This window comes from Aspergillus candidus (genome assembly GCF_002847045.1).
Source record: "Aspergillus candidus strain CBS 102.13 unplaced genomic scaffold BDW47scaffold_40, whole genome shotgun sequence".
NCBI lineage: Eukaryota > Fungi > Ascomycota > Eurotiomycetes > Eurotiales > Aspergillaceae > Aspergillus > Aspergillus candidus.
In genome coordinates this window covers 131,672-148,018 of record NW_020194045.1, presented here as the reverse complement: position 1 = coordinate 148,018, position 16,347 = coordinate 131,672, and the positions used below count along the sequence as shown (strand labels likewise).

Below are 16,347 nucleotides of genomic sequence, written 5' to 3'. Positions count from 1 at the left end.
ATAGACAATGCTTCATGAAAACGATTGCTTTATATCATTAAAATCACTAGCTACTCCTTGAATACGTCTCTAGATGATTCATTCCCTTCGCCACGATGTCGTAAAGCTCCTCTCTCTTCATCAGGCCCCCAACATCCGGAATCTCGATCTTGATATACGGGACGGTACGCAGGAGCTCGATGAGTTGTCCAACCAGCTAATACTGTCAGTATTGACATCGTCCAGATATACTATAGACTTACCTTGGAAGCGTGCCCTATTAACACCCCCATCTTTTCCACCCGTTCCTCGGTTAGCAGTTTCGCCCCGTTACTCAACAGTCCCTGCACACGGTCCATCAACTCGGGCGTAACAACTGGAGATACGTTGTCCACCAATCCAGTGATATCTTCAACGCGTTGTTCAGTGAGAAGGTCGCCCACATTACCTAGCAGCGACGGAATTCTCTGCAGGGTCTGTGGTGGCAGCGCCACAGAAACGTTTCCAATCAGATCCCTGATATGGTCTGTCATCTCCGACGTCAGCAGCCGCTGGGCGGTAGCCAGTAGATCCTGCACCTGCTCGAGCAGCCGTGGTGTGACGCCCGACGAGAGCGTGTCGATCATTCCGCGGATAATATGCACCCCATCCGGAGTGAGCAGCTGGCCTCCATTCTTTAAAAGACTATGGATTTCTTTCACGGAGTCTTTCTCGAGTAATCGCGCGGCCACATCTAGCATGGGCAGGGCTTGATTCAGCATGCTCTTAATATCAGCCTCGCCAGCGATAGCAATCAGCTTTTTGATATCGTCCGTCATGTTCGGCGTGAGAAGGCTAGCACCGTTCTGGAGCAATGGGCCGACCTTCTCCAGCGCGTTACTATCCACCAGGACTCCAGCATTAGATAGCAAGCCACTGATCTGTCGGACCCCGTCTGGCGTCAGCAAATCCGCCGCATTGTCGAGCATACCCGGCACGCGCTGCAATAGATCGAGGTTGAAGTCGTCCACGCCGTCCATGACAGCCGATACCTTCTTGGCCATATCGGCAGTTAGCAGCTGTGACGCGGCATGCAGCAGATTGTCGACGGCGTCTAACGTTTCCGACGTCGCCAGCAAACCAGCATTCCTAATCAGTTCATGAATACTCTTGCTCATCTCCGGAGTCAGCAGCTCCTTCCCATTTTTCAACAGCTCCTGTAGCCGGTCCACGCCTCCCTGATCGAGCAGATCATTGGCTCCAGCCAACACAACCTTCAACGCAGCTATGTGCTCCACCGGAAGAGCCTTCTCCACATTATGAAGCAGCAGACGCGTATCATCATTAAACTGTGGCGTGAGCAACAAGCCTGCGTTGTGCAGCAGTTTCTTAATCCGATCGACATTGGCGTTTGTAACGAGCGGACCCACATTCTTCACCAGATCGACGACGGTATCCACAAAATCCGGGGTAAGCAGGTTCGATGCATTATCCAGCAGCGTCATCGCATCATCCACCAAGCCCTGATCCTTCAAGCGCGACGCCAATCGCACGAGCTTCTTCGTCTGATCCGGTGACGGCTGTTCCGCCAGCTTGCCCAGCGCATGCACGCTATCTTCTACATCGCGGAGAAATGTCGGTGACAGGAGCCCCGTAATACCCCTCAGCAAGTTCCCGATATTCTCGATGGGGTTGGCCGACGTGCCGGGGGGGATCTCAAAGGCTGGGTTTCGTTTTTCATGGGGAGCCTTATTCTGAGCAAGAAAATAATCTCGTAGAGCTGGGTGTTTGGACAAGAACAGCCTGGCAATGTCCTGCACGCCCTCGGAGGCTTTCACGACCTTCTCTCGATCGAGACGGGGCTCCGCCCAGGTGGTGAGCACTAGGGCGGGGAGAATAAGCACAGCGAGACGCATTTTGGCATAATTGGTGTTGTTTCTGTGGGGTGCATTATCGTTTTCAATGACTCTTTCTTTTACTGTCTCTCTCTCCACACCACCCTCCATGTGGTGCTATGATCGCGAATGCGGGGTGATCGACATGGTGGCTGGCTTGGTTCACTGGGGTGGATGGGTCCCCGTGCCGACGGATCTCGGTGACATGTGCGGAGTTGCATTTTGTAAGATGACATATATTATACGATAATATTATACTGGAATGAGTTATAAAACATAGTATGCTGGGATGCGAGTCATCCCAAGCCCAACAAACATGCCATTCGGTATCTGGTGCAGTGGCTGAGATAAGATAGACCAAAACCATTGCGCATACTTGAGAATGAAGTGAATCGGTTCTCGGCTGGGAAAATACAGTCGACTACAAGCATCTCGGAAGAACAGCCGTTCCTAACCTGCAGTCGCATTCATATACGCATACTATATCTGCATACAGCTAAGTTACCCAATCACCATCCCCGGGCCACCCTGCTCACCAAAAAGCTCCTGCACGAACGAACTGATTAGCGGATCGAATCCCGCGACAGTCTGTTCGAACTGCCCTTGCTCATTACGCGGGTGATTCTGTTCCTGTTGTTGTTGCTGCTGCTGGTGCATGAACTGTGCACTCCCCCCAAAGAGATTTTCATCCCCCTCTAATCCCTTATCAGGCGAAGAAGGGTCACACATATTGTCTAGATAGAGGTAGTCAAGGTTGACGGTCTCGTCATTTCCCTGCTGCTGCAGCTGTTGCTGCTCCTGCTCCTGCTCCTGCTCCTGGCGCAGAGGTGAAGGGAAAGGAGGAGGGGAATCGTAGCTCGTATCATCTACAGTTAAGCCTAGGATGAGCGGGTGGGACGCGTCCTCAGCCTCATCGGATACGGTGCGGAGGGTATCCGCTCCGGCCGGACTGTTATCCGCCTCTATCTGCCTGTATCCGTCCAAAGGGACAGACGACGCAGAAGAAGAGACACTGTGAATGCGCTCTCTCAACGCCAACTGTCGCTTCTGTTTGGCTCTGCGCGGGGAAATGGGAGTGGACGGGGCTGGCATAGTCCATGGGAGACGGATGCCAATTCCGATAGGTGGAATGCATCGAACTAACTCTGGAAGGGCAGAGTCGTATGGCAGACGCCCGACGGATAGGCTGTAGTCGACGGAGGTAGAGATGAGGAGGTAGGCGCGGGGATGGCGCAGGAAGGCCTCGTGCCAGGAGGCGGCCCGGCGGGCGCTGGGGAATGGGGGCGGCGTGGGAAGGGCGTCTTTCTCGACTAGATGAATGGCTCCTCCTGCTCGTGGGGCTGTATTCGTTGGTGTTGATTCTGCTGCAGCTGTTCCGTCTGTGGAGTTCGGACTGGTGGACTGGCCGCTGCGGACGCGCGGGGTGGGCGGTTCGTCGTCCCAGCGGAGGAACAAGTGCTGGGAGGTCATGTAGGCGAGCTGGAGGATGTGGTTAGTTCCGGCGCTGACCATGTCAGTGACGTCGTAGACGCGGCCGGAGTGGCGGATGATGGCGCCGAGGGCGTCGAGACGACGACGACGGGTGTCGAGTTCGGAGGAAGTGGGGGAGAGTTTGAGGTCAATTGCAGTGAGAACGAGAGGCATGGCGACGTAGGCAAGACTAACTCGTTAGCTTTATACCATGTGTAGCTCTTTTTACTTTGGAACATACACGCTGAGAGGCAAATTCTGAGCACGCCCTTCTCGGCTGAAGTACTCCATCACTGCCGTCAACTGGTTCATGGCGTCGTAGAGAGTCGCGCCGATCTGCCAGAGATGATGGATGTAGTTTGTCCCTGCTAGCAGAATGTGGTTTTCGATGAGAAGAGTCTCGTAGTGGGCGAGGTCGATGCGTGCAGTGCTAATCCATTAGCTCGTTGGTAGAACAGAAGCTGGTGAAAGAAACATACTGATAAAACATATAGGCAAAGTTGGTCATCTGCGTTACCGGGTCCGGTACCCCGGTGAGCAGTTCCTGCAGCTGGGAACAAGACTCCCAATGTGCCAGCAGCCTCTGAATACGTGCGATGCGCGCAAGTTCATGATGGAACTGCTCGAGGCCCATGATAGGAGCTGCCAGGCCGTGGGAGGCAAACACGAACGAGACCATCTCCGTGAGCAACACACTCAGACGACACTGCTCCTGCAGAACTTTGACAAGCATGCGCTTGGTATCCGGTTCATAGACCTGGGAGCGACGAATCTCATCGGCAAAGTCCTCCTCGTCGAGCGGTTCAGCCGCCATGCCAAATTCCAGGGAGGTGACCTGGCCGCGGCGGCGCAGTCCCAAACAGAGACTGCGGTCGCGCAGGATGATGGACCACCAGAGACGCTTCTTCAGCGAGTCCTCGACGTCTTCGCAGGGGCCGGGCTTGCACCCGATGGTCATGGCGTTCTGGATGGCACGAGTGAGCCACAGACTGGCGGCTTGGGGTTCCTCGCCTGAGGTGTGGTGTGATAGAATAATGCAGCCCTGGGCTTTGGCGTAGGGGCGGTCTTCGCCGCTGAGATCGAATAAATACTGTCGTCTGTAAGTCTCATATGCCACCTGGGTGGAGAGGGGAGGGTACCTTGGCGCGTCGGTAGAAGCTGTTCCGAGCATCGCGCTTATCTTTGAAGCCGCACTGCAGGAGGGTCTCCAACGGAACATGCTACTTCCGTCAGCCCTACTCATTAGAAGACAAGTAAATGAAGAGAGAGGAAGACACACCGCACAGCTGACAAACAGTAACGCCTGAAAAACAAACAACGACACGCGCCCGTCGACATCCTCCCCTGGATGAAGATACATATCCCAAAACGCCGCTTCATCTAGCACCGGCATAGACGGATGAATGTGCAGAAAATACTGGCGAACGAAGTCGTCGATGACCGTCTTATCCGGTACACTCAGACACGCCTTGGAGGCGATAAAAGCGAGGTCTTCGCGCGGGAGGAGCCCCACGCCGCGGAACTCGACAAAGGGGTAGGATGTGAATGCGACATGGCCTGGGGGAAGAGGGTCTGCGGATGGGGCGACGGACGCGGCGGAGGGGGACAGGTCAACGTCGTCTGGGATGAGGGCGCGGAGGGAGGGATCCAGGGGGGCTTTGGCGGAGAGAGGGTCGATCTGAGTTGCGCGGAGGTTGTGGTCGTTTTGGGTAGCGAAGCCGGCGAAGCTTGGGCGATCAGTCAGACACTTCTACTTGTATGGTCATATTTGATTCAGGATGTTTTGGATAACATACTTCCGGGGTAACTTGCCCCGCAGAATGCATTCAGGTCGTCCATCCTGGCGACAGCGCGTGCAGGGACAGCCCCGGATGGAAGCATCGCAGCGCACCTTCCGATGATGGCACCAGGAGCATGCCTTGGGGGCTCTTCTTGTGCGACGGAGCATGTTGCCTTGGGGTCAATCGCCAGTCGAGGGAATGCGAGGGATGGGACAGGACAAAGCAAAAGCAGGGGAAGGGGGAGACAGAAGAAAGCGACTGCACGGACCAGCACTCAGACCAGACGGATCGTCATCGTTTTGCATCCGATACAGGCCAGGTGAGCAGAATCTGTGGAGTAGTGATCGGCATGAAGACTGATTCATGAAGTCTGATTCTGGAGTCTGATTCTGGGGCCCCAGATGATGTGATCGGTCTAGCCCTAACGCCTGCTTCCCCGCTGTGGCTCCCACTGTGATACCAGGTGATACCAGACGACAACGGTATCCCATGAGGAAAAGACGAGAACAAGACCAGGATGAGACTAGGATCCGATCCTGGTCGTAGAACAAGGTCAAGATCGACATACCCCGCGGTGGAGAAGGAGCTGTTGGTCCCGCGGCAACTCGGCTGTGATCGACTGGTTCTTTAACAGACGGAGACTACACCATATTTCGGACAGAAATCATCCAATCACATTATCTGATATAACCAGGGTAATTAAACTATAATCCACACTAGTACACTCGCAAACCCTTCCTAATTCAGCATCTGGGCCTTTCGCAGCCTTTTGCGCATATCATTGAGATAGTATTTCTTAGGATACGTGCGGACGAACTTGGGCAGGGCCGGGTACGTGTTACGGACGAGACTCATCGTCCACCGGTAGCCGCGCTGGCGATGCTTGGTGGTCTTGATTCCGTATGCCTCGCGGATGCGCGCGGGTAGCATCTCACCCGTCATCAGGCGCACCCAAGGCATCAGAACGCGCAGGTGGATGGGCAACCCCGTGTTGTACAGCAGGTCGTGGGCGACGTGTTTAGCATGGTCGTTGACTTCTATCGAGGCGATCTGCTGGTCCCAGTAGGCCCAGAAGGCCTGACGGGTGGCGGGCCACTGGTCGGGCTGAACGCGCAGCGAGACGGCCAAGACGGCGTACTCGCGGTAGGTCTGCTCGGCGGTGGCCTCGTCCATGGGGCCGAAGATCTCCTCGTAGAGCTCGACGCCCACGGCGTAGAGCGTGGCAGCAACCCATACTTGAAGCTGGGCATCGTCGGCGGAGTAGTCTGTCCCTTTGACGGAGGAGTGCGCGCGGTGCACCATGGCAATTACGGCTTCTTTCTCTTTGGGGGAGCCAAACGCCATGCAGTAGACGTAGGTCATGGTTGTGCGCAGCCGGTCCATAGGTCGGTAGGCGAAGTTGCTGTGGTTGTCTACGCCCTTGCCGACCCCGGGCATGGCGACCTGGAGGAGGATGGCGGTTGCGCCGCCACCGAGGATGATGCCTTCGCGGACGATGCGCTGAATGTGCACGGCATTTTCCAGGCTGGTACTCTGGATAGCCTTCTCGTCGATAGTCTTCTCGTCGATAGCTTTCTCGTTGATAGCTTTCTCTGGATCCGAAGAGGAAGACGACATGTTCGCGAAGTTAGGGTCTGTATCGCTGGGATAACCAGGTCTCAGATATTGATATCTACTCTTATATAAGCCAGACCACGCGACCGGCATTGGCGGAATCATATGGAGAACCGCGGACCGGCGGGATCAGGCTCGGATCGACATAACGCACGGGCTGAATCAAGCAAACTGACAGCGATTGGAAGCAAAGGCGGGGTTGCAGATCCCCCACAGGGTCTAGGGTTCCCAGAATGTGGAGAAATCAAGCCTAATCTGGGGTGCGGTTGAGGGTCCAGTATATAGGATGTATGCAACCAGACGACACTTGAGTAGTTACTGCTCGCTGAACTCGAGCATTCAGAAACCATGGCTGTCGGCGATGCATATCGCGACTCAATCCGGAAGAAGGAGGAAGCTTTGGCATCGGGGACAGACCTCGAGCACGTTGAGACGGTCGACTCGACCCTGTCGAGGAAGCAGAAGACGCAGAAGCATTTGCGGCGGTTCTGGGTGTGCTACTTCATCGCGGGGATCATCTTCTCTGCAATCTTTCTTCCTATATTGTATGTTTCTCCTACCCTCTGAGATAGATAGATGAGCTAATAGACAGCTTCACCCTGATCATCCCGGCTATAGCGCAGCGCATCGTCGACGACACCGAACTCCCCGTGTACAACGCGGAGATCACCGATCCGGACCCGTCACATGTCACCTTTTCCATCGACACGGCGCTGAATATGCCCAAGGGGATCAAGGCGCGGACAGACCCATTTACGCTGCAGCTGTTCAACCGGGCGACGAAGCCCTTCAAGCCGTATATTGGCGTGGAAATGCGGGAGTTCAGCCTGAACGGCCCGACCCGACTGACGGTGATCAATCACCACACGGAGGTGCTGGAGGAAGACGAGTTCGTCGCGGTGCTGTCCGAAGCTGTGTACTCCAAGGAATTTACCATGTCGGCGCGGGGGGCGACCACTGGGCATTTGGGGGCGCTCAAGGCGGGCTTAACCCTGGATAAGGACGTTCGGTTGAAGGGTATCTCCGACCCCCCCTTCATTCTGGGTTGTCGTTAATATATCAGGTCTGGACAAGCTCAGCGGGTTCGCGATCGAATCGGCACGGCTCGTATATCCGGCCGAAGAAGACGGGACGAACCTTCGAGGACGCGCCAATCTGCCCAACCACTCGGTGGTGGGGTTCGCTCTGGTAGGCCCTATTCCTCCTTCATGGCGCAGTAGGACCTAACCAGCCAGGGCAACGTGACATTGAACCTCAAAAGCGAAGACATCATGCTGGGATATGCCGACATCGACAACGTCTTCCTCAAACCAGGCAACAACAGCGTAGATCTGCGCGGACGCATCGACATCCCAACGGTGCTAGAGAACATCGTGCCGATCATGGCGCAGCAGGGCGACGTGCTCCGCAAAGGAAACATACGGCTGTCGGCATCAGGAAACAAGACTGTCTACCATGGAAAGCACATCCCGTTTTTCGAGCGCGTGCTGAACAATCTGACGCTGCAGGCGGAGTTGCCTATCATGACGGTTTTGCTAGACACGCTGAAGGGGCTGGGCGGGGGCAAGGGATTGGCAGATATATTGAAGAATGTGGGGGATGTCGGGAATGGATTGTCGGATTTGACGGGCGCGTTGCAGGATTTGCATCTTTAATATCTAGGAAGATATATGAAACTGATAGTGACTGACTAGTAAGGTTTTTGTAGATGCAGCATTAGTAACGATGCATCCGATTAGCCCTAATTGGGCCACGCGACTCCACACCCCCAACTATAAATACTCCGTCCCCTCCAGTTTCCACGGTTTCCATTCTACAAAGAAACCCAAGACACAAAACAAAGCCTGGGAAATAAAGAAACAAGATGGCAGACGGAGGAACCATCACCCCCGCACTCAGTCCCAAAACCCTCCCTACATCACACCCCGCCAACCACAGCGACCATCTCGTCGCAGCGTACACGCCGACCGAGGTGGCGGCGCATAATCGCACGTCTGACAGCTGGATCATCATCGACAAGAACGTGTACAACATAACGGATTTCCAGGCGGAGCATCCAGGGGGGGACCGGAGTAATTTTTTTTTCCTTTCCTCTTTATCCGTGAGTAATGTAGTATACTAATGGGAATAGTCTTGCGCAAGGTGGCTGGGACAGACGCCTCCAAGGAGTTCCACAAGCATCATCGCGACTCCGTGCTGAGTCGGTATCAGGAGCGGTTACAGGTGGGGGTGTTGAACGAGGCAGCGCAGGGGGCGAAGAAGAGTTTTCTGCGACGGTTGTTCAAGTCATAGACATACTGGATTGTCAAGATGCGTTCATGAATGAATAATATACACTAAATAGTATGTATGAAATGAGTAATGTGTATGAGAGAAATTAAGATATAAATATAAATCACAACTTGGATAACCCCTCCGAAGCAGCCCTCTCCCGCAACAACCGCTTCAGAATCTTCCCACTCGCATTCCGCGGAATCTCCTGCACGAACTGTACCCCCCCTGTCAAAGCCTTATACTTCGCCAGCCGGGGCTCCATAAACGCGCGGACGTCCGTTTCTCCCAGGGTCACCCCCGCCCGACGAACCACATACGCCCGGGGGCGTTCACTACCCAACTCTCCCCCGCCGACACCAACGACAGCCGCATCGACGATCCCCGGATGCGTGCGCAGCACGCCCTCCAGCTCCGGCGGGGCAACCTGAAACCCACGCACCTTGATCAGCTCCTTCTTCCGATCGATGATGTACCAGCGGTGGGAGACCGCGTCACAATATCCGATGTCGCCTGTGTGAAACCACCCGTCTGCGTCGAAGGAGGCCGCGTTCGCGGCGTCGTCTTTGTAGTATCCTGGGATGATGGTCGGACCGCGCAGGCAGATCTCGCCGGGGGTGTTGTACGCTGGGATGTTGGTGTCTTTGTCGTCGACTAGTCTGACGTATTTGTTAGTTTTATCCTTGTGTGTATCTCTCGCATGAGGGAAGGACAAGGTGGTGAGAGGGAACCAACTTAGCCTCCACATTCGGAATCAACACGCCCACACTCCCCGAATCATCCGTCTGCGGGTAAGGCACCAAAGTCGCAATACAGCTCGACTCCGTCATACCCCAGACCTGCGTGCAAGGCGCACCAGGCGCAAGCAGCGCGCGAAACCGCGCCTGGGCGACTTTATCGAGGGGAGCTGCACCGACAGCTGCGGCACGGACGGAGCGCAGGAACGGGCGGGAATGGGCGAGTGGGGAGGCGAGGATGGCGAGAACAACCGGGGGGACGACGGCTAGCTCGGTCACGTTGTATTTCTCGACGGTTTCGAGGAAGAGAGGGAGGTCGAAGCGGCGCATGAGGTACGTGACGTGGCCGCCCTTGAGGGAGCCGAAGTGGGTATTTGGGGCTGCGGCAGCGTGGAAGAGGGGGATGGGGACGACGCGGGAGATCTATATTGTTATTTAGTATACATATAGAGGAAGAGAAAATGTATGGAGGGAAAGAGGGGAATACCTGGTATGGGCGGGGATTGTGCTCAAAAGCGAGTTCATGCTGCGCGACGAGATTCCGATGTGTGAGAGTTGCCGCTTTGGGGAGGCCTGTCGTGCCACTGCTGAAGAGTCGCGCGGCGGGGGTGTCGGACGCGGTCTTCTCGTCGTCAAACGACTCCCAGTCTGTCTCGCCGTGGGCGAACAGGTCCTCCCACGAGAGGAGGTCCGCAGGGACAGGCTGTCGCTGGGCGTTGAATACCCTTAGATTCTCCATCGGGAGATGTTTCTTGTTCATGGCTTCCTGGATCGCAGGGAGGATCTCCGGCTCGGAAATGACGAAGCGGGCGTCGGACGCGGTGAAGTGGTGGGCCAGTTCGTGCGGAGTGTACGCGGGGTTCGTGCCGGTGAAGACGCCGCCAGCGCCGACGATGGCCAGGACGAGCATGGGGTAGTAGATCTATATTTATTTTAGCTGGTAGTTAAAATTCCTCAGAGCGAAGGGAAAGGCACATCGTTGAACGAGTGAATGACCACGCAGTCACCGCGTTGGACGCCCCATGCTTTCAAGCCGGCCACAAGCTGGCGCACGAGTCGGCGTGCCTGGTTATACGAGATGGACCGCGCGCAGTCGTGCACATCGACGTACATCTACCATTCAATCAGCGGGAGACTTCTGCCGTAGAAAGCCCAGCGTACCGGCTCATCGTGATCGTAGGGCGGATCGGAGAACAGGTAGGAGAGGATATCGGATGAAGGCACGGGGACGCGCCGAGGAGGTTCAAAAATCATCTGGTCTGACGTGAAATGAAGAGCGAGATAGGTTGAGGGAGAGTTAAAGTAGGGAGCATTCATATATTTATTGCGGTGGACGGATACAAGACCGAACAATACCTTGTCATGCCAGGCACCGTGGATAAACGTGGTGAGCCATAAGAGGGAAAGATCGTCGCGGGTTAACTCGGTGTTCGGATGATGCTCCACTTTGGGAGACTCTAACACACCGTCAACCAGACGTTGGACGGTCGAGGACCCAGCGCGACGGTGTTTTCTGGTTGGTGGAGAATCCGTTGTACCAATTATGTGGAGCCATAGTGAATGTCTAAAATGCAAATCGTATTATTTATTATAGTCTATTTTGAACGCCGATGCTGTACAACCACAGGAAACAGATACAAAGAAAGAATGCTACAGCGTCAGTTGAAACCGCGGGTGCGTGCGGATCGCCTCGCCATAGCGCCAGAACAGCACCGGACACACACACAGCGCCAAGGAGATGAACGCCAGCAGGGAATTCCCCCACCCGAGGCCCAGCGCGTCGTACATGGAGGGGCCGGCCAGCGGCAACACCGCACCAACGAGCGACCGCAGCGCCGTATTAGCCGCCGTGACGGAAGCGGCGTATTTCAGGTAGGAGTCCACCAGGTAGGTGTTGGCGCACATGAACACGGTCATCAGCCCGATGGCAAACACGCCGGTGCCCAGGATGGGCACGATCCAGTGCACCTTGTACTCGGCCGCCCATCCGTACCAGAAGAGGCCAGCGGGGATAGCCCAGCACCCGACTAGCATGGGGGGCAGACGCGACTCCGGACGGAAGCATCCCTTGGCGGAATCCCGCTGGGCGATGCGGTTGGACACGTAGCCGCAGACGACGAGACCAATGATACTGCCGATACCGAAGCCCAGGTAGGCGAGACCGGCCAGGCCAGGAGAGAAGCCGTAGGTGTTCTCGAAGATGGGGGTCAGGGTGGTGAACATCAGGTAGAGGTAGCCGTAGGTGACGGCGGCGAAGAGGGCGAGGAGGGAGACGATGGGCGACAGGAAGAGCAGCTTGATGGGGCGGGCCAGGGTGGAGAGGAAGCGTTCGCGGGTCATGCGGCCCTTGTCATGGACGGAGCGGAGGGCCTCGTTGCCCGTGGCTTTGCGCAGTCGGGCGGCTTTGCGGGCGAGAATAACGGGGGCGTAGGATTCGCGGTACCAGATCATGCACATGATGGTCATGACGCCGGTCTATCACATCAGTCAGTCAGTCAGTCCGTCGTCCTTTCACATCATCCACTACTGATAAAAACGTACAGCAATTGCAATCACCCAAAACACCCAGCGCCAGCCTTCAGCATCCGCCAGGAAGCCGCCGGCCACGGGGCCGACAACCGGGCCCAGGATCGGGCCCAGCGCCCAGATGGCCATGATGCCGGCGCGCTTCTCCTTGGGGACCATGTCGGCGACGGTGCCAGACCCAATGGTCAGGGGACAGACGCCAGCGATGCCAGCCAGCAGACGGAAGACCATGAGCTGGGGCATGGACTGGGCGACGGCGCAGGCGATGGTGAAGATGAGGAAGAGCACGTTGCAGGTGTGGTAGAGCGGCACGCGGCCGTACATCTCAGACAGCGGGGCGATGATAAAGGGGCCCACCATGTACCCGAGCACGTAGATGGAGACGACAAAGGAGGCGAGCATCATGTCGGATTCCCGAAAATCCCGCATGACGCCGGCGACACCGGGGGCGAACATGGAGGAGGCGAGGGGTCTATCCACTCAGCGGGTGTGTTTCACTATGGGAGGGAGGGACCTACGTGATAAAGGTGTTGACGGCCATGAGGACCAACTGGCGCAGTTTCTTCCACTGCGGCCAGTTAAAGGGATTCTCCAGATCATTAGGGCCTTCAAAGTCGACGGTATTGTCCGTGGCGATCTGACAATCCGGCTGTTTTTCCACGTCCGTCATTCTGACTGACTTGGAACAATATTCAAGTAATCGGTCAACAAACAAACAACCGGTAGAATAGATAAATCAACGATAATACATTCAACAAATCTCGACCAGAGGATCCAGATGAAAGCTTGGTATTTAAACCCGGCACCGATCCGACTTCCCCACTGCAGATTCTGCGAAACGTCGCTTGGCACGTGGTCCCGACCAATCATCTGGGGATACTCAGACCCACCTCGGCTCGTCCCATGCCGAGAGCCAATCAGATCGCCGCCGGTTTTTTTTGTGCAGGGATATCCGGCTGTCTGGATGATTATGCCCGTGCATATCTCGCATCCTCGGCATATCGACCTTATGCACTGGAATTATGTATAAACAACACAAGGTATGCTGATGCTGCAGGGTGAACAGAAGTCATGACTTGACATGGTTAGGACACTGCCATTGTCAGTATATCAAACAGCCTCTGCAGTATCAGTGTCTAGTATTGAAATATGTGCATGCATTGTGTGGCGTGTAGATGTAGACTTCTGTGACTAGAGTCTTGAGCTATAGATAGTTCGGTCTCTTCTACCCCTTGACATTCTACTTATGAATCACCAGAACTCCTTGTAATCCTTATGACGAAGAAATGTCGAGTTATTCAGACTGGCACTTTCAAAACGAGAGGAGTATCTTGTCAATTATATCTCAAGGATGTGAATATATATATATAAACCCAGCTCCTGGATATATGAATCCTAAGGCAGCGGCGGCTTATGACCGGCTACTGGAATATGTATCATGCCTTGGCCCGAGAACTGGATATATAGAACAAAGCAGGTATTTTTTCATTGAAGAGTTAATCCCTACATGTCTATCACCCCCGTATCGACGCTGCAATCTCGTGTATCCGATCCAAAGCGTGCCTCAACGCTGCCTCGTTATCCAGCGGCTTGTTGAAGATATCTACCCATGTTAGATCAACACATAAATAGTAGATGATACTTGTAACATACCGGCCAATTTCGTTATAAGTCCCCCCACCTTATCCGATCCCATCGCCGTGAATACAATGTTCAGGTCGTCTATCACGCTATCATACGACTTTAGCACCGGACACATCGCGTCCGTCTCGAAATGGGAGACATATGTCGGTTTGGTCTGGTTGCCGAGCGATAATTGGATCAGGGAGCGCCCTATCACTGTATCAGCGGTGACCCGAGCAAAGGCAACGAGGACAAGGAAAAGCCAGTAGAAAAAAGAAAAGGAGAAAAAAAAGAGAGAAAGAAGAAGAAGAAACTCACTGTCCGACTGAAACATCGGCCATCGAAACTCCCGCCCACTCAACCCCCCCACCGGATCCTTTGCAAACGCCGCCCACGCCGCCCGCATATACCGCCCCGCCTGCGCCTCTGCCTCGCTGTCAGCCATCCCCGTCACGACCGACGCCGTCCCAAACACCATGGGCGCTTCCGAGCCGTGGTACGCCGACCCCACAGGCACCATCTCCGTATTAGGATATCCCCCCCCATAATACCGGTACCGCCAGACGGGAACGCCCCGATCCGCGCGGTACTGCGCCGCCTCCGCCGCCGAACAGGTGAAGGCCGCCAGGGCGAACAGGTCCATCAGCGGCTGAAGGAGACGCACAGGAAAGGCGGCGACCTGCTCAGTTGTCAGGTTGGCCTTGATAAAAGCGACGACGAGGAAAAAGCCAAGCTCGTTGTCCGTCGAGCCTGTTAAGAGCGGCTTGTGCGCGAAACGGCCCCTCTGGCCTAGTGTGGCGAAGCCCCGCGGGACGGTGTCATCGTCTTCGACGGGCCTGAACTTCAATTGCACGGTGGGGTGCTGCTGCATCGCGGCGAGGAGGTCGGGGTAGGGTTTGGCGCGCATGCAGGCGACGGTGGTGTCGGGGAAGCTGTCGGCATCACCGCATCCGACGGTCGAGGAGAGGTTGTACCATGCTGCGGTGGCGTCTTCTTGGTCATTTTGCGCGCCGGTCGCGAGGTAGGAGCTGGCGATGCCGGAATGGGGGATGTAGCCGTGGGCGATAGGGTCGTGCAGGTTGCTATAGGCAAGCATGTCGGCCGTGAGGCCGCCCGAGGAGATGCCGCCGACAGTTATACGGGCGGGATCGCCCCCGAAGGCGGCGATGTTGTCTCTCGTCCATTCCAGGGCGAGCCTGGTGTCGCGCAGCCCGACGTTCCAGGGTTGGCCTGGGGCACCGGAGTAGCCGAAGACGTTGACGCGAGTGTTGGGGGTGACGACGATGAGGTCGTTCTCGTCGGCTAGGGTGGAACCGTCGTAGGTGAGGGTGTGGGAGCTGCCGGACTTGAAGTCTACCTGGGTGAATATCCAAGGGATGGACCGTATGACGGAGAGAGAAGGGACGTACCTCCGCCGTAGATCCAGAAGAGGACCGCTTTCTTCCTGTCGCCGTGCTGGGGCTTGGTCCAGACGTTCACGGACAGACAGTCCTCGTCCAGCGTATTGTCTCTCTGTGCAAAGGCCGACAGGATATTTTCGCCCGGTAAACCAACAATGAAGGCATGGTCCACTGAGATCCGGTCACCGGGACAGTCTCTGATTATTTAGCTTTTGGTCGTCCTCAGGCGAGAGCACTCACGGGCTCTAGACTCGAGTCAGATGGCTTCCATTCGCGTGGGGAACATACATACATAAGCTGTCGCGTTGAACACCGTGGTGGATCGATCCGGTGGAACGGGCGCCGCAAATCGCAGGTCGTCGATGGGGGGTTTCGCGTAGCGAATCCCTAAATATTCGGAGACATCTGGACGGAGGGATGAGGGCTGGCCGCGTATAGGTCCGCTGGTCGTGTCGATGATGCCGCCAATGCTGAAAGCATGGGTGGTGGCAGCGAGGGCGAGGACGGAGAGACGCATGTTGGATGTTGGCATCAGCTGAGGTCTTGGGGCGACAGCTGTTTCGCGGAGGACGATACTTTTGCACCATTGAATTCACAGTGAATGGGAGTCGTTGGTATTGATTGTTACTCAAAGGACCCTGAATTGTAGGTAGGAACCTCATACCAAGGTGGTACAACCGCCTACTCACCCTGGATAGTATGATGGTCGTCGGATTCTACCGATATGGAAATGCTCGTCGCCAACGGGAATGAAGGGCTTGTTACCAACATACCCAATTCTAATCATCATCACGGTTCAAACTCATCTGGTGGATATCCCTTGCTAGCAAATTAATACAATGGGTGATTCAATGTACCATAAGCACGCAGTAGTAGCAAGAGGAGGATGCGGACAGATTCCATGGATAGGTCTTGTTTGGCGCTCTGGTCCCTTGGTGCATACCAGCCACATCCGTGGTATTGCGATCCATTCGGGAGTAAACAACTAGATTGATGGAATGTGGTGAGATTATGGTGGAATGCTTGTTGTCCTTGGGTAATGTACTTCCAACAATAAAGGTGTCCTGTTGTA

The 16,347-nt window shown here is 55.4% G+C and overlaps 7 protein-coding genes across 7 annotated transcripts; 2 read left to right on the top strand and 5 right to left on the bottom strand.

Moving 5' to 3' along the window:
• Positions 1-121: 121 nt before the first annotated feature.
• Positions 122-1,914, bottom strand: BDW47DRAFT_133190 (uncharacterized protein). The gene has a single exon (XM_024817774.1). It carries the CDS (start codon positions 1,872-1,874, stop codon positions 231-233), a length of 1,644 nt encoding a protein of 547 aa, XP_024669965.1. The 5' UTR covers positions 1,875-1,914; the 3' UTR covers positions 122-230.
• A 440-nt stretch (positions 1,915-2,354) lies between these two features.
• BDW47DRAFT_127693 (Zn(II)2Cys6 transcription factor) lies at positions 2,355-5,271 on the bottom strand (the record flags this gene model as incomplete). The annotated part of the gene is made up of 6 exons (XM_024816754.1): positions 2,355-3,513; positions 3,565-3,753; positions 3,803-4,413; positions 4,463-4,543; positions 4,603-5,050; positions 5,120-5,271. The coding sequence occupies 6 exons, from the start codon at positions 5,269-5,271 to the stop codon at positions 2,355-2,357; spliced, it is 2,640 nt and encodes an 879-aa protein (XP_024669964.1).
• A 1,133-nt stretch (positions 5,272-6,404) lies between these two features.
• Positions 6,405-8,373, top strand: BDW47DRAFT_119148 (DUF3712 domain-containing protein; the record flags this gene model as incomplete). Its single annotated transcript, XM_024815315.1, has 5 exons — positions 6,405-6,407; positions 7,106-7,263; positions 7,311-7,735; positions 7,782-7,906; positions 7,954-8,373. The coding sequence occupies 5 exons, from the start codon at positions 6,405-6,407 to the stop codon at positions 8,371-8,373; spliced, it is 1,131 nt and encodes a 376-aa protein (XP_024669963.1).
• Positions 8,374-8,579: 206 nt separating this feature from the next.
• On the top strand, positions 8,580-9,042 carry BDW47DRAFT_109511 (uncharacterized protein; the record flags this gene model as incomplete). The annotated part of the gene is made up of 1 exon (XM_024813482.1): positions 8,580-9,042. The coding sequence occupies one exon, from the start codon at positions 8,583-8,585 to the stop codon at positions 8,838-8,840; it is 258 nt and encodes an 85-aa protein (XP_024669962.1). The 3' UTR covers positions 8,841-9,042.
• A 5-nt stretch (positions 9,043-9,047) lies between these two features.
• On the bottom strand, positions 9,048-11,028 carry BDW47DRAFT_109507 (acyl--CoA ligase). The gene is made up of 5 exons (XM_024813481.1): positions 10,888-11,028; positions 10,702-10,839; positions 10,214-10,648; positions 9,725-10,149; positions 9,048-9,648 (listed from the first exon to the last, which is right to left on the bottom strand). Exons 1-5 carry the CDS (start codon positions 10,978-10,980, stop codon positions 9,114-9,116), a joined length of 1,626 nt encoding a protein of 541 aa, XP_024669961.1. The 5' UTR covers positions 10,981-11,028; the 3' UTR covers positions 9,048-9,113.
• A 340-nt stretch (positions 11,029-11,368) lies between these two features.
• Positions 11,369-12,979, bottom strand: BDW47DRAFT_57628 (MFS transporter). The gene is made up of 3 exons (XM_024819350.1): positions 12,771-12,979; positions 12,268-12,724; positions 11,369-12,201 (listed from the first exon to the last, which is right to left on the bottom strand). Exons 1-3 carry the CDS (start codon positions 12,920-12,922, stop codon positions 11,377-11,379), a joined length of 1,434 nt encoding a protein of 477 aa, XP_024669960.1. The 5' UTR covers positions 12,923-12,979; the 3' UTR covers positions 11,369-11,376.
• A 787-nt stretch (positions 12,980-13,766) lies between these two features.
• BDW47DRAFT_133183 (alpha/beta-hydrolase) lies at positions 13,767-15,792 on the bottom strand (the record flags this gene model as incomplete). The annotated part of the gene is made up of 5 exons (XM_024817773.1): positions 13,767-13,855; positions 13,906-14,085; positions 14,194-15,228; positions 15,285-15,446; positions 15,564-15,792. 5 exons carry the CDS (start codon positions 15,790-15,792, stop codon positions 13,767-13,769), a joined length of 1,695 nt encoding a protein of 564 aa, XP_024669959.1.
• Positions 15,793-16,347: the final 555 nt, after the last annotated feature.

Bases quoted from the DNA above. Each gene is read 5' to 3' on its own strand.
- BDW47DRAFT_133190 (XM_024817774.1), bottom strand. From the start codon at position 1,874: ATGCGTCTCGCTGTGCTTATTCTCCCCGCCCTAGTGCTCACCACCTGG.
- BDW47DRAFT_109507 (XM_024813481.1), bottom strand. From the start codon at position 10,980: ATGATTTTTGAACCTCCTCGGCGCGTCCCCGTGCCTTCATCCGATATC. The intron at 10,840-10,887 runs GTACGCTGGGCT...ATTGAATGGTAG, and splicing joins CCTACGATCACGATGAGCCG to ATGTACGTCGATGTGCACGA. The intron at 10,649-10,701 runs GTGCCTTTCCCT...AAATAAATATAG, and splicing joins TCATTCACTCGTTCAACGAT to ATCTACTACCCCATGCTCGT.
- BDW47DRAFT_57628 (XM_024819350.1), bottom strand. From the start codon at position 12,922: ATGACGGACGTGGAAAAACAGCCGGATTGTCAGATCGCCACGGACAAT. The intron at 12,725-12,770 runs GTAGGTCCCTCC...CTGAGTGGATAG, and splicing joins GCCGTCAACACCTTTATCAC to ACCCCTCGCCTCCTCCATGT. The intron at 12,202-12,267 runs GTACGTTTTTAT...CTGATGTGATAG, and splicing joins TTTGGGTGATTGCAATTGCT to ACCGGCGTCATGACCATCAT.